The following is a 15,212-nucleotide window of genomic DNA, read 5'->3' on the forward strand; positions in this document are numbered from 1 at the left end:
TATTAAGTGGAAAAATCTCAGTTGGGTGCTAATATATCTAATTCCTCCCTAACACCTTTTAAACTCCCTCTTATTTCCCCCACAAAGACAGCAAGCCTCAAGCTCAGTCTTTGTAAGTAAAGCATGCAGCTGCAATTTATTGTTTTTTTTTTTTTTTGGCGGTGCTAGGGATTGAACTCAGGACCTTGTACTTGCAAGGCAAGCACTCTACCAACTGAGCTATCCCCCCAGCCCTGCAGCTGCAATAACACTATTTATAGTTATTGTTTATTTTCTGTCAAGTGTAAAGTTTCTTTAAAAAAATTCAATTAGCCGGACATGGTGGCACATGCCTATAATCCCAGGGACTTGGGAGGCCCAAGCAGGAGGATTACAAATTCAAGACCAGCCTTAGCAACTCAGCAAGGCCCTAAGTGAGCAATGTAGCAAAATAAAAAATTAAAAGGGCTGGGGATATAACTCAGTGGGTAAAGTGCCTCTGGGCTCAATCCCTGATACAAAAAAAGAAAAAAAATTCATTTAAGTAAAAAAGATGAGTTTTTTTTTTTTGGTGGCCCCAGCTGGCCTTGAACTCCTGGCTCATGCAGTCCTTTTAACTCAGTCTCAAAAGTAGCTGGGACTATAGTCATAGGTCATAGTCAGAGTATTTTAAAATATTAGGAAAAGTCAGTAGCAGTCATGCATGCCTATAATCCCAGCAATTCAGGAGGCTGAAGAAGGAGAATCCCAAATTTGAGGCCAGTCTCAGTAATTTAGTGAGGCCCTAAGTAATTTAGTGAGAGCCTATCTCAAAATAAAAAATAAAAATAAAAAGGGCTGAGGATGTATCTCAGTGGTAAAGCACCCATGGTTTCAATCCCTGGTACCAAAATAATTTTTTTTTGGAGGCAGGGTTACTGGGGATTGAACTCAGGGGCACTTGACAATGGAGTCACATCCCCAGTCCTATTTTGTATTTGATTTAGGGACAGGGTCTCACTGAATTGCTTAGCACCTCGCTTTTGCTGAGGCTGGCTTTGAACTCACAATCCTCTGCCTCAGCCTCCTGAGCCACAGGGATTATAGGTGTGCATCACTGTGCCCAGCAATAGATAAATATTTAAAAATACATTAGGAAAAGTTGTGCAGGGTTGTGCACACCTGTAATCCCAATTACTCAGGAGCTGAGACAGGAGGATCACAAGCTTTTTTTTTTTTCTTTTTCTTTCTGGGTTAATACTAGAGTTGAATCCTGGGGTGCTTTATCATTGAGTTACATCCCCAGACCTTTTTATTATTTATTTTGAGACAAGGTCTCGCTAAGTCACTGAGGCTGGCCTTGAGATCTTCCCTGCACAGTATCTTGAGTTGCTGGGATTACAGACATGTGCCACCGTGCCTGGCTGAGGATTGCAAGTTTGAAGTCAGCCTGTACAACTTAGTGAGACTCTGTCTCAAAGTAAAAATAAAAAGGGCTGGGGAGCTGGGCACCCTGGTGCATGACTGTAATCCCAGTAGCTCAGGAGGCTGAGGCAGGAGGATCACAAGTTTCCTAGCCTCAGCAAAAGTGAGGTGCTAAGCAACTCCGTGAGACCCTGTCTCTAAATAAAATACAAAATAGGGCTGGGGATGTGGCTCAGTGGTTGAGTGTCCCTGAGTCCAATCCCTGATGCCAAAAAAAAAAAAAAAAAAAAAAAAAAAAAGGGGGTCAGGGATTTAATTCAGTAGTAGAGTGCCCCTGGGTTTAATTAACCCCAAGTATAGAAAAAAGAAAAACAAAAACAAAAACCCTGTTTTAGCTGGTAAGGAGAAAGGCATTTATTTTCACATGGGTTAGGATAGCACAGCTCAATGTAGACAGCTGGCCTAGCATGTGCAGGGGCCTGCGGTCCATCCCCAGCATCTAAGGACAGAAACGCCCTGGACATTAGTGGTTCGTCTGACTGCACTGCACTGGCACAGGGAAGGGAGAGGTGAAGTGGAAACCGCAGGCAGCATGTGCCAGTAGAGAGCAGCTACCTCTCCTCAGGCTCTGAGGCCAGACAGTCAATAAAGATCATTTTACAGCAAAGAGAGAGAGAGTAAAAGCTGCAAAAACACTTTTTAATGTTTAACTTTTCCTTTAAAAAAAAAAAAAAAAAGGTAAAAAGTCAGTTAATTAAAGTTCAAAATCTATCATTACAAAATTTAATTGGTTCTTGATTCCAGGTCCACACCCTGACCCTTCATTTCTTACAGCGTGCGTACTTTCAAACCTTTCTTCAACAAAGATGATCTTTAGTAATGTTTAGTTGTCAGCACTTCCAGAATACAGAGGCCATGGCCGAGGTCACAGGAGCAGCGATGAGTGGACCTTGGTGTTCCCTGCCGGGCCACCCTGGGCTGGGCCCACTGTTGTGAGGGTTCCTGCGGGAGGCACACCTGGGGCTCCTTCTTGCCCCCTTGGTCCTCCTGGTTTCCTGGAGGCTGCTTGGCTCTCCTGGCGGCTGTCCACATCCTTGGTTTTATTCCACTTTGACTCTAGACAGTTCCCATCTTCCTCCTCCACATAGTTTCAGAACCCAGGAGTGAAACTATGAGAAAACAACATGCAGTGATCAGACTGCTCAGACACCGGAACAGGAAGCAACCTATTTCCTCTGCCACCTTGACTCCCCAAGGTGAGGAGCCCCTGGACTTGGCCAGGTCCAGCTTCTGGGTTCTTCCTCCCCCTCCTGAACACTGGTACCTTCTCGAGGCTGGGCCGATGTCCTACGCTGATGAATGTCATCCCCAGCTGCTGACCAATTCTGTAGAGGTCACTCTCCACCTCCTCTGTCAGGGCGCTGGTGGCTTCATCAAGCACTGAGGGCCCATACAGCAGGACAGGACTGCAATCCTCTGCCTCCTCTTACCCACACTCACCCCCAGCTGGGCCCTGGGGGAGGCTGAAAGCTGGGTTGGCTTATAGGCCCCACGTCAGGGAGAAGGTGGGCCAAGGGAGCTGGGGCGCAGGCTCCATCTGAGAACTGAGCACAGTGCTCCCTAAGACTGCTTAATCCAGGGATAGCCAGTTCCCCAAGGTTGTTTCTTTAGAAAAGTCCACACCTGTCACAGGCACAACTGGGGGGATGCCCTCTCATTTGGTGGCAGAGCCAGAGAAGTTATATCACAATCCCTCTCAAGGCTGGGATTTGGGCTTCAGCTGCTGCCAAGGCAAGCATCTTATAAGTAGGTATTGTAGCATCCCAGGGCTGCCCTGAGGTGCCAGCCAAGGTGCCAGCCACTGCTTCTCTTGGGGTCAGAGAGATGCCCAGCCATGCACAGGTGTACTAGGTGTATGTGAACACAAGCTGCAGCTCCTATGGGCACACAGTGTCTGGCACTGCAGGGTGGACCTCACCTGCATACTTAGGCTGTAGGTAGAAGAGTCGGGCAAAGGACAGCCTTTGCATCTCCCCTGGGGACAGGACATCATACCTAGGAAAGAGAACAAGGGATAATGCTCGAGGAAGGAGGCAACAGATTGGTTTTTGCTATGAATGGATCTGGGCAAGAAGAGGTTTTCTCTGCAAAGGTTGGCCCCAGACAGACAGAGGTGGCACAGCCCGACAGCCCACACCAGAGGGCCAAACTCTGTTCTCAAGGGCACAGTACTTGTGCCTGGTGAACTAAACATCTGGCCTTTAGGGTCAGGACCCATCCCACCCCTTAGCAGGGTCCCCCAGAACTGTCTTTATGAGGGATCTGGCCAGAGTGCCCATTCCATTCTTACCAGTTCCAATCCACCTGCTGGTCTAGACCCTCTGTTCTTGCCACCAGGCTGGACTGTAACAGACCCAGAGGGCACGAAGTCCATGAAAGGGCCCATCCTTGCTTCCTGCCAGCCTTAGTCCCCACCACATAAACACTTCTGAGATAGACACCACAACACTGTATGGGTGCTGTCAACTATACTGTTGAGACTCGCTGGAGCATGGTGACAGTAAAAAGTAGACAGACTCGGTCAGTTTTATTATGGTTTTAAAATTCTTAGCGCATCCCTTGATGGCTACACCTGATCAATGGCTCCCACTGTCAATTTGTACTCCCACTCTCCACCCCAATCCTGAGCCTAGAGATGGCAGGCCTGGCTCTTCTGCTTAGCCAGCACCTACCTGTGGTCAGTGTTCCCAGGTAGGCTCCTGTTCTCAGGTCCCTGCCCCACTTACCAGGCCTGCCAATTCCAAGAACCTCACGATCCTCTCGTCATCAGCGGAGCCTGTAAAATAGAGGCTTCCTCAACATGTCAGCTCCTCTGGTGGCCAGAATAGCTGGGGCACATCATGGTGGGGGTGGGGGTGGGGCGCCACAGAATGCTGGGCTGAGACACCGGTGATGGGTTACTGCACTTGATTAGGGAAGGGCCAGCTGAAACAATGACTTCCCTTCCTCCAGTGGGTGTCTCTCCTCAGGGAGGAGAAGAGAAAACAAAATGAGGGCTAAGTACAGACCCCAAAACAGTAAACAGGTGCAGGAGACGACCCAACCTGAAACCAGCAGCCTGGCTGGAGGCTCTTCCAATGGGTGCAAGTGAGGTCCCAGTCAGGCAGAGCAGGGACAACTGAGATGGAAGTGATGGCCCTAGGAGGTCCAGCTCACCTGAGTCTGGGTAGATCTCCTTCAGGGGATATATCACCTGAAAATAAAAACCACACTGGCCTAGGAGGGCTAATGAGACAGAGCTGCACAGCCCCCCTCCCTTGGAAACTCCCAGGAACCGCCCTGGGAGGCCAGGCTCCTCGCCACCTAAGCAGAGTTGGGACCCTGGCCAGAGTCCTGTGTGAGACAGGGCACAGAGAGTGGGGCAGGGCCACTGCAACCTTCAAAAGTGATTGGGAGAGGGAGTGGGCAAGAGTCTGAGTCTGCTGAGCGCTCAATGGACACGTTAACTGGCCAGCACTCTTCAGATTTCCCTGTACCCAGGAATTATTTTGAGTACATGAAGCAAATCCACAGATGCTGAGTAGAACATTCTTAGAACCCAGTTTCTGGGCATGCCACTTCTTTTTTTTTTTTGGTGGTGGTACTGGGGATATACCTCTGACATCCTCAGCCCATTTTAATTTTTTGAGACAGGATCTTGATAAGTTGGCAAGTCTGGCCTGGAACTTGCAGTCTTCCTGCCTCAGTCTCCCGAGTCACTGGGATTATAGGCATGGCCACTTTCTTACCCCGCCTTCTGTCCCATAACTCCCTAGGGCCTGAGACCATTGCTAGAGGTCCTGCTGAGTGGGTGGGGTGAGGAGAGAGAGCAGGCCTCTGATCAGGCTGACCTGCTCCCGAAGGGTCCCATCAGTGAAGAACGGCTTTTGTGGCAGGAACAGCACCCCATGGGGCCCAAAGTCGGTCAGCATCTGCACGGAGCCTGCAGAGCCCACAGAAGCCTCTGTTTTGAGATCTCATGGAGAAGGTGACTGCCTCTCCTCTCTGCTTCTCACCCTCTTTCCCCAGCGAAGAAGACTGGAGCCCACCACACTGCCCCCACCCCGAGGGCCAAGGATGGGCTGGAGGCAGGGAGGGCTGGGCTCTCACCCCGTGTGCTTGCCCAGAGGCCGCCCAGAACCCGCAGCAGGGAGGTCTTGCCCGTGCCCGTATTGCCCGTGATGAGCAGGCTCTGCCCCTCGCAGATCTTCAGGTTCAGGTCCTTGACCAGGGGTATGTCAGAGGAGGGGGCAGAGATGGAGACCCGCTCAAGCAGAAAAGCTGTGTCTGCTGGCTCTGGTGCTGGCCGTCCTGAGGCCCTGGGGTAGAGAAGAGAGGGGTGGGAGGGTGGCAGTGTGAGTACTGCGCGGGGAGGGGCTTCATGGGAGACACCCCTTCTGCATTAGAGTTTTATGTTAACATCCCAACTCCCAGTACCTCAGAATATAGTCTCTTATGGAGATGGGGTATTGAAAGAGGTGAGGGTGAAAGGCGGCTGTTGGGGTGAACTCCAGGGGCAGGCCAAGAGAAAAGGCCATGTGAGAACAAACAAGGTGACTGTCTGCAAGCCAAGGAGCAGCCCAAGGAGACACCATTCCTGCTAACTTCCAGCCTCCAGAACTGAGAAAATAAAGTTCTGTTGTTGAAGTCACTCAGTCTGCGCTATCTTGTCATGGCAGCCTGAGTTCGTTAATACAGGAGTGGAAGCTGGGGGCACCTATTCTGAGACCCACGGGGCAAAGACCCAGATGTGACTGATCTTAGTCAGTCTCAGTGCCCATGAATTGTAGATATTCTTCTCACTTGGAAGGTGAAGAAACAAGGTCAGGTAGCTGAGTAGCTTGTCCATGGTTGCAGAGCTGACTTGGGCTAATTCTAATGTTGGTGGGTTTTCATGGTGTCATGGTGTGACCAGAAAACTGACAGTAAGATGGGAGTGTTAATACTCTGGAACAGTACTCTGGCTAATGCTCTGGAACTTCTGGCTCTTTGGGGATGCTCATCTCCCCCACAGAACACCAACCCACTTCCTACAGTCCCTGTGCCATCCCCGCAGCCTCCAGCCCCACAGTGATATGAAGCTTTCATTTAAATAGGGCAACTGTTTTTGTGTGTGTGTGTGCGCATGCCAAGGATTGAACCCAAGGGCACTTGACCACTGAGCCACATCCCCAGTCCTTTTTATTTTTTATTTTGAGACAGGGTCTCACTAGGTTGCTTAGTTACCGCCTCACTAAATTGCTGAGGCTGGTTTTGAACTTCTGATTCTCCTACCTCAGCCTCCTGAGCTGCTGGGATTACAGGAATGAGCCACCATGCCCAGCCTAAATAGAGTAACCATTAAGACATTCATTCTCAAGAAGTGAAAGCTGAGCACAGGACCTGTAGTTCAGATTGTTTCATTTCTGAAAGTTTACTATGTGGCCAGAGTCCAAGCACTTTCTAAGGACTATGAAATCTAATTCTGGAGGATGAAGGTTCCATACTTCCCTGTTTAGAGATGGAGAAATTGAGACCCAGAACAGTTATTTGCCCAAGAAAAGTAGAGATGAAACAGATCCTGAATGCATGGCAAGGTAAGAAACATTCCTGATTTCCAAAGATACAGGAATAAAGACATCTCTGTATCTGATGTCTGATGTGAGGCATGGGAACAGAGAACAGACACACCCTGCAAATGGGGCAGGCTGGAGCTCAGCAGGAGGAAGTGGAGGAGGAGATTATTCAGATTTTTGTTTTGTTATGGGGCCCAGGCAGGTGTGAGTACTTTGCTTCCATCAGCTGGGGGATGATGTAAACCCACACACCAGATGCCAAAACAGTAGTGACAGCAAACGCAATGTGCTTGGCGCTGGATGGAGGTTGCTTCATTCACCCCACAACAACTCTGCTACTCAGCTGGGAGGGGTGGGGCACCAGGGTGAACCCAAGCTGGGGATTTGCAAGTACTCACTTGTCCAAGTCCCACTCACTATCGTCCAGGATCTCACAGTCCTGCAACTTCAGGGACATCTCCATCAGGGCCTCCTGAAGCTCCCCAATCCTGAGCAAGAAGCGAGAATCTGAGGATGGGTCTGGGGTGCCAGGTGTAAGTGACTGTTCACACTCTAGTATAAGGGGAGATTTTTTTCCTTTTCCCATTTAATTGCTTCTTCCAGCAGCACACACTCAGTTCAGGATGCAGTGGGGGTGGGACTCGGCCTCACCTGTGCGTGTAACCGGCCACGTCTGAGAGCGTGGTGGAGAGGTCGATGAGTCGGGTGAAGCAGTTGATGAGGTACATGCACACAAAGGCATTCTGGACAGGATGAAGAGCAGGCAGTGCTGGTCTCACTCACAGGCCCCAGGCAATGGACCAGAGGATGGGGGTGCAGCATGAGGGGTCACAGGAGGGATTCTCACCTTGCTGACCAGGGTGCTCAGCTCTGTGGGGCTCAGGTCTCCATAGACCCCACTGAAAATGGGGATTGCGATGACAACATAACTCAGGATGCTGCCCAGATAGTCAAAGGTGTTGATGCCAACTACAGGAGACAGAACGTTGGAGACTCAAGAGTGACTCAGTTGCTTTAAAGGGGCCACAATCCTTGGGATGGGGAATAGGAAGCCAAGCGGGTCCACAACTCCCCTGGATCCTCCTTCTCCTGAGGACACCCAGGGAAAGGCAGTGGCTCCCCCTGGTTAATTCCTCCATCAGAGCACATTTATCAGGCAGGCAAACAAGTACGGAAGTACGGGAAGGGAAGGGGACCATCCTGTTGCATAGTTCCCGCCTCCAGGAATTCCTCTGCTTACTGTACAGCCAGAGCTCCTTGGACATCAGCTCCCTCTGGGTCTGAAGGAGTCTCTGCAGCCTGCGGTCTGTTCTCATGTGCTCCACATGCCCTGCTCTGATGAGAAAGACTGGGATGTCCACAGGCCCTGCAGGGGCACCCCACCCCTCATCACAGTCTCCTTTAGGGACCAAGCCCATCCAAATGATCTTAGCTTCAGACCCTTTCCATCACTAGCAACCATTCATTGCTTGTGATGACTCAGGATACTGTTTGTGGAAAGAACACAAACTCTACACTTGGCCAGACCTGGCTCAAATCCTGGCTCTAGCCAGATTTTAGGTAGGTGACACTGGCAGGTTACTTAAGCCTCTAGACCTTAGTTTTTTTTCATCTGTCAAATGGAGCTAATAATACCTACGTAATAGGCTAAACTGAGAATTAAGTTTCTGGATATAAAGTACCAGACATGAGGGGCCCTCAAAAATAGCTGCTGTAATTAACCAAATAAAAACAATGCAGCAGTCACTACATGCCAAGCTCTGGGCTAGTCAGTCAGTGCAATGAAGAAATGGATGAACAGTTCCTGTCCTTGTAGCGTTCCCAGCTCAGAGGTCATGTGGACATACTGCATTGTTCTGGAGTATGGAGTATTGAGTTTGTCTGTCCTCAGGGCTATAGCAACAAACAGACCTGCCCACTAAGGAAGCCTGGGAAAGTTCCCCAGGGCTTATTTGGGGGCTTCAAGGATATGCAGAAATTCTCTAGGCAGAAAAGATAGAGAAGAGGGGGCTACTTCAGATTTTGCACAGAGAGGCCACAGAATAGTAGCTCCAAGAATTGTCTTCCCCAAGGCTTTTTGAGCAGAAGTTGTAGAATCTGAAAGCAAATTCACCATCTACCCAGCTCTCCCCACCCACCACCCAACTCTGGCTCAGATTACTATTCTGGGTGTTCCCAAGTGGTGGTGGGTGCAAAATGCAGCAGAATCTGACAAAAGAACAAAGGTCACAGGGCCAGTAGATCCACCCCAAGCACTGCTAATCCAAAGATGACAGCGACTTCTTAACCCCTGGGGCCTGCACTATCAGTCCAAGCACTGATTCCAGAGGCCTCGAACAAGGCAGAGCACGGGGACGGGGACTCTGGCCCTGGCCCTGGCCCTGGAGGGAAGAGAGATTTCAAAACACTGCCATTAGGAGACCAGATATTTTGACAATGTTTGGGGGAGCAGGTCTCCTGAGAAGTCCCATTCTCTCCCATGCTACAGAGACAAAGGGGCAGTCTTGGATGTCAGGTGCTGGAAAGAAAGCTATTTCGCAATAGCTTTTATTCACACTCATTTTATTCTGTGGTCATTTCTGGTCCCATGTTAGGCACTATGACTAAAGTTGGCTTCTGTAAGGAGCTTCCAGCTTCAGAAGCAAGTCCTTGAACTAAGGACAAGGCAGTGAGAGGGTCTCAGGCAAATGTGACAATGTTCAGCCTGAGCTCTATGGTGATGGAGGGCTGTCGATTTCAACTGTCCTTCTCAGGCAGTACTTGTGCAAGGTGGAAGGAGAACAATCTCCACCAGACTCACCTGTAGAAAGCAGCAGGCTCAGCATTCACCCGAATCTGCATGTGCTTGAACCTGGGCAGATCAAAGGGAGATGTGTGCTGACAATGGGGAGCTGTGGATTAAGAGGAAACCCCTCCCCAAGAACTCTGGCTGCCTCAGTCAACACTTCCTTGGACTGTCACAGGGGTGGGAAATCCCAGGGCCTGTGTGGGGTGGCAAGAGCTATACAAAAACATCCTCAGCTTTCTGTAGATAGGACAGGACAGGTGCATTCCTGCCCACGGAACCTCCTCTCCCCAGGACCAGCCAGAAGGAGGCCAAGAAAAACAGAGTAGGGACTGGATAAAGTAGACGCCAGGCCCAAGAGACCTGAGACATGGTGGTTAGACCAGAGCACATGAGAAGACCTAGGGAGGAAAAGAACTTTGGAGATGGACAAGTAGACACTGTTTTCAGTGCTTCTCATGTATAATTTCCTCAATTCTCAGTAGGCAATCATACCATTCCATTTCTTTACAGATAAGAAAACTAACAATTTAAGATGTTGAAAGACCTCATCTGAGATCACATGGCTAGTAAGCAGCACAGCTGGGATCTGAACTTCAGCAGTCTCACCCCAGACCCTATCTCTAAACCAGCAGACCCAGCCCAGGAACCTCAAGCAAGAGACACACCTAAAATCCCCTTCCAGCTTCTCCTGCTGCACCAGCTTGGCCACAATGGGCCCCATCAAAGATTTGTTCACCAAGGTTCCCAGGATGAAATATCCGAAGATGCTCACAGGCCCAAGCCACCCTGTGCTGAAAGCAGAGTGAGAGGGTGAGGGAGGGTGGGGGGCACCTTGTGTCCCCACAGGCGTCAGCCATGCTGCCTGCCCCTTCTTGGAGAGTCCCTCTCCAGTCTTGGTAACCTTGTGGGCCCTCTCCTCCTATGTGGGGATATCTGACACCTGGTGTGAGCTATCAGAGTGTCAGGATCCTTGTGACACTGAAATACCTCATGGGATCAAAGAAAGAACAGGGGTCAGAGCACAATGGCTAGGAAGACTTCCCTGGGTGCAGGTGGGGGCAAGCCTCCCTTGGACTCTGACCTGACCTCTGGGTGAAAGACTCCGGGGAAACTCGGGGGGGAGAATGGGCTGTACCTTTGGAAGCACTGGTAAGTGTAGTAGGCGAGGGTGAAGGGGGAGATGATGAGCTTGCTGGCCATGCTGCTGAGCTGCCGGCAGAATCGCTCCACATCCTGGCTGATGCGCTGGTCCCTGCAGCCAAGCACACAAGCTGGGTTCAGGGCCCAAGAAAGCAGGGCACTCTGACTTCTCCTGACCTTGCCTTTCAGTGCCCTCAGCAATGACCCCGGGGGAACACATATCTGGACAAGGCTGGTTTCTCTGAGGGAACTAAACTCTTAGAACCTCTAAAAACCGGTCCAGACAGCTGCTTCTTATGGTGCCTCACTTTGCCCCCAAGAAAAAGAACTGAAAGGCCCAGCACCCAGGGCCAGCTCTGTGCATGGCCAAAGGAAAACTTGAGGGTAGAAGAGCTACCTTTCTAGATGATCAGGAAGGTCCCCTTATCTCATCCTCCCTAGTCTCTCTACAGGTCTGAGCCTGCCCCAGGGCTGCTGTCTGGCTGTTGCAGCCTCACCAGGGCAGAGTTATCAGGAAGAGGCCAAAGTAAGCAGCAGCAGCACCTTCCAAACACCTTCACCGCGAAGCTCAGCTTGAGCTGAGGAAAAGTCACCACGCAGCCAAGTGCTTGCTGGGGAGGATGGCGGTGTGGGAGCGATAAAGAGAAAGCCCACAGGTCTCATCGGTGCACCACCAAGGGACCCTGACTCTTATTCCCAATGAGAGATGTGACCCTGGGCAAGTCACTTGCAATCCCTGGGCCTCACTTCCTCACCTGTAAAACCAGAAAGTGGGAGGTGACAGAATAGGAAACTAAGTACTACATGAGACCCAGAGAGCAGTAAATTTGTTTGTTTGTTTGTTTGTATTTTGCTGCTGAAAATCCAAAAGTTGGTTTTTAGCAAGGATGCTTTCTTCAATTACCTTATTTAGAGGACCAGGATATGAAATGGACAAAAGGGAGCTGCTCCTGGCCTCTTCTTTTTGGCTCCCTATTCTCAGCCCCGCAGCTTCCCCTGGGGTTCTCTGCAGAGCAACATTTGCCTGCTGTAGATGACCTCCATGAGGCCTGCAGCCAGGACTCTGCAGGGGTAAACCAGAGGAACGGGCATGCAAAGGGCAAGGACTAAGGGAAGCCTACGGGTTATCGATGTCATCCCGCAGCACGTTGAGGATGTAGTACACGCGGGCCTGGAAGTAGAGGTGGTGTAGGTGCTCAGTGAGGTCCTTCCTCCAGCTCACATAGAGCAGATTGCAGGTGAACTGGTCAAAGCTCTTCAGCTGTGCAGGGGTGTGGGGGACAGGAAGAAAGCATGCAAGACTCAGTTCAAAGGTCAGGGTCAGCAGGAGCCTCTGCTGACTAGGCCCAGCCCATTCTGATCACTCAGCACTTTTCTTGTGTAAAGCTTCATATCATGGGATTCTCCTCTCCCTTTCGCTCATTTGTTTACTCCTTCACCAAATCTTGAAGGACTTACCAAAAACAAGACCCTCAAGCCCCTTCCTACAATTTACTATCTTACACTGAAAGCAAAGCAGCTTCTGGAGCTGAGGGACCATATCATCTTTTATGCTTTTACTCCTTTGTCCGCAAAGTGTGGAAGAGGGTTCTGTGTGCTAAGGTGATTGCTAAATGCAGATCCATCAGAAGTGGCCACAGCGGGCTGGGGTTGTGGCTCAGCGGCAGAGTGCTTGCCTTAGCATGTGTGAGGCACTGGGTTCAAGCCTCAACACCACATAAAAATAAACAAATAAAAGATATTGTGTCCATGTGCAACAACAACAAAATGGCAACAGTATGACAAGAGGGGGCTTCCCTATAAAATAGCTGGTGCAGCCTGACAGAATACTAGGTTGAGTCCTGGCAGATCCCTGACTCATCATCTGCCATGTGCAAAGCACTTCTGCTGTGCTAAGCACTAGAGACAGAGTAGCGAGCTCACAAGCTATCTGGGGAGCAGACAATGATAAGATGTGACAGCAGAGGTCAACTCAAGGAATCAGTTAAGTACAGGAAAAGGGCTGCATTTGATGGGGGAAACATAAAGGAGAAAATTGAGAGGACTTGAAAGGGGACAGTGAAGGTATCTTGAAAAAATGAGCAGGCTGTAGCAAATGAACAAGGGAAATGGGGGAAGAAGGCTATTCTGCAAGAAAGCAGCAGATGCCAAAGCTGGAGCTGTGACATGTACCAGGATGAGTCACAGCCTCAATAGCCAGAGAAGCGGCCCCAGCTCTAGCTGTTGATCCTGGTTTTATTGTGCTCTGGGTTCCCTGAAGCAAGAGTTCTGAGAACTTCAGGGACAATGACTTTTTCCACTAAATGGTGAATTCATCTCGAACCTTGCAGCCTAGCCCTAGGAGTTTGAAACACCTGAGACATCAGTTCCAAAGGAACCAACAGTAAGATCAATGCCCTTTGTAGAGTTCTAACCTTCAGGGCAACCATCCCTCTGGTTCCTGGAAAAAGGAGGAAACACATTGATTCCTGCTTCCTGGAGGCTAAGTCCCACTGGGCAATCCACTCACATTAGACTGGGTCAAAGGAAAAACCTTACTGTGGAGTTCAGAACGATGAGCACAATAGCCAGAAATGTCAACGCCTTAAACCCATCCAAGTCTTTGTTTCCCAGGACCCCAAAGTATTGGCTGGGGATCAAGCCGACCTGGTAGATCACCAATTGTTCTGCAGAGAAGAAGAGGAATCAGAAATCAGTGCTGAGGGAAAAGGAGAGAGGCTTCCCGAATCCCTGCTTCATTAACACCCCAGAGAGAAGGAAAGGGACCCAAAACCAAGGCTCCACCCACCTCTTCAAAGTCCAAGTTACCCACTCACCCATTAAGGTCACACATAAAAGAGTCAGGAACATCAAGACATTCTGTGACGACCAAGAAGGAAACAAAACCTTCTGTATCCTTATGAACCGATGGAGAAAGTGTAGATCTAACTTGGGCCTGAAGAAAAGTCAGGAAGCAGAGAGAAGACCAGGAATTTGTAAGCCTTAGAAAGCAGTTATGAAAGCCAGGTGCACACACCTGTAATCACTGTGACTTGGGAGGCTGAGGCAGTAGGATCAAAAGTTCCAGGTCGGTCTCGGCAACTGAGAGAGACCCTCAGTAACTTAGCAAGGCTCCCGTCTCAAAATAAATAAATAAATAAATAAATAAATAAAAGGTTGGGAATGTGCTCAATCCCCAGTACCAAAATAAACAACAACAACAACAACAAAAAGTGGATAAGATGAGTTATGGAGATAATACACACTGTTTGTAGAAGATCCAAGCTATCAAGAAAAAAGTGATGGATTTAACTTAATTATGACGAAATATTTTTGTTCAGCAGAGTACCGTAGATCTTAGTTAAAAGAATTGGATTAAAATTTTGCAGAGTAAAACCAAAAAGAAATTAAAATTCACAGCGGTGCCAACAACTGAGAAGGCTCATCAACTCAATTCTGTGCACTTGCGGCTCGCAAGCAAGCAGTCAGTTGCGAGCGACAGGATACCACAACCAGGGTGCGGCGGGCGGCAAAATCCCCGAGGACTGCTGCAGAGGGCAGCAGCCAGTGCAAGGCAGCCAAGGATCCGAGCGCAAGGCGGGTTTCCCTTCAAGAGCTGCTCTTTAGCTCAGACGTCACTTAAGCCGGCTGGAGGCTCCAAGAGGACAAGGCGCGGAGGCAGGAGACGCTTCCCCATAGTCCTGGGAAGAGGCCCCGCGCTAACCCGGCCCGCCTCCCAGCAGCTCTGCTCACCTGGCGCCAGCTCCGGGCGCTGTCCCCGGGACCGCCATGACCCGGGATCCGACCGACGAGGGAACCCGGCCACCCCGAGTTGGGCTCTGGGCAGAGTGTGCCGAGCTCGCGGCCAGTCCCGGGGAGGGGCGGGGCCCCGGCGACCACAGAGATGGTGGCGGATAGAGAGGAAGGCGCCGCGCGACGCAGTCGCTACCGGAAGCGACAGACTTCTCTGAAAGTACCAACGAGTGCCCAGTGTCTATTCGGCTGACCGGTTAGCTAGAGCGTCCCCTTCTGGATCTGGGAGTTTTCCCCTTTGACAGGAGGTTGCGGGAGATATTTTTATGACAAAAATTTAGGTTCTGACTATAGTAGATGTTTCATAATTCTCCCAGAAAGGCCAGCGTGATCATTTTAAAAATATGAATCAGAGCCGGGCGCACGCCTGTAATCCCAGCGACTCAGGAGGCAAAGGCAGGAGGATCTCAAGTTCCAGGCCAGTCTGGGCAATTTAGGGAGACCCTCATCAATTTAGCAAGGCCCTGTATCAAAATAAAGTATAAAAAGGACTATGGATGTATTTTAGTGGTAAA

The 15,212-nt window shown here is 50.1% G+C and overlaps 1 protein-coding gene across 17 annotated transcripts; it reads right to left on the bottom strand.

Annotated features, from left to right (window-relative positions):
• Positions 1-1,754: 1,754 nt before the first annotated feature.
• On the bottom strand, positions 1,755-14,794 carry Abcd4 (ATP binding cassette subfamily D member 4). Of its 17 annotated transcripts, none has more exons than XM_047541614.1 (19): positions 14,638-14,794; positions 13,722-13,840; positions 13,444-13,571; positions 12,027-12,076; positions 10,901-11,017; positions 10,431-10,556; positions 9,778-9,828; positions 8,218-8,312; positions 7,825-7,946; positions 7,629-7,720; positions 7,376-7,465; positions 5,533-5,741; positions 5,274-5,365; positions 4,600-4,636; positions 4,170-4,219; positions 3,734-3,786; positions 3,362-3,438; positions 2,708-2,823; positions 1,760-2,552 (listed from the first exon to the last, which is right to left on the bottom strand). In XM_047541614.1, exons 1-19 carry the CDS (start codon positions 14,673-14,675, stop codon positions 2,484-2,486), a joined length of 1,731 nt encoding a protein of 576 aa, XP_047397570.1. In that variant the 5' UTR covers positions 14,676-14,794; the 3' UTR covers positions 1,760-2,483. The 17 variants fall into 17 exon arrangements, 15 of the variants coding, with proteins under 15 accessions (XP_047397572.1, XP_047397584.1, XP_047397571.1 ...); XM_047541613.1 differs by having other exon boundaries at positions 1,764-2,552; positions 12,027-12,166; XM_047541616.1 differs by lacking the exon at positions 2,708-2,823 and having other exon boundaries at positions 1,755-2,552; positions 12,027-12,166.
• Positions 14,795-15,212: the final 418 nt, after the last annotated feature.

This window comes from Sciurus carolinensis, chromosome 2, assembly GCF_902686445.1.
Source record: "Sciurus carolinensis chromosome 2, mSciCar1.2, whole genome shotgun sequence".
NCBI classification, from domain to species: domain Eukaryota; kingdom Metazoa; phylum Chordata; class Mammalia; order Rodentia; family Sciuridae; genus Sciurus; species Sciurus carolinensis.

Coding starts and splice junctions, on each gene's coding strand:
- Abcd4 (XM_047541613.1), bottom strand. CDS start 14,675: ATGGCGGTCCCGGGGACAGCGCCCGGAGCTGGCGCCAG. Junction 12,167..13,443: donor TCATCGTTCTGAACTCCACA/GTAAGGTTTTTC, acceptor ACCCCTGCACAG/CTGAAGAGCTTTGACCAGTT. Junction 8,313..9,777: donor GAGCCTGCTGCTTTCTACAG/GTGAGTCTGGTG, acceptor CTTTCTCATCAG/AGCAGGGCATGTGGAGCACA.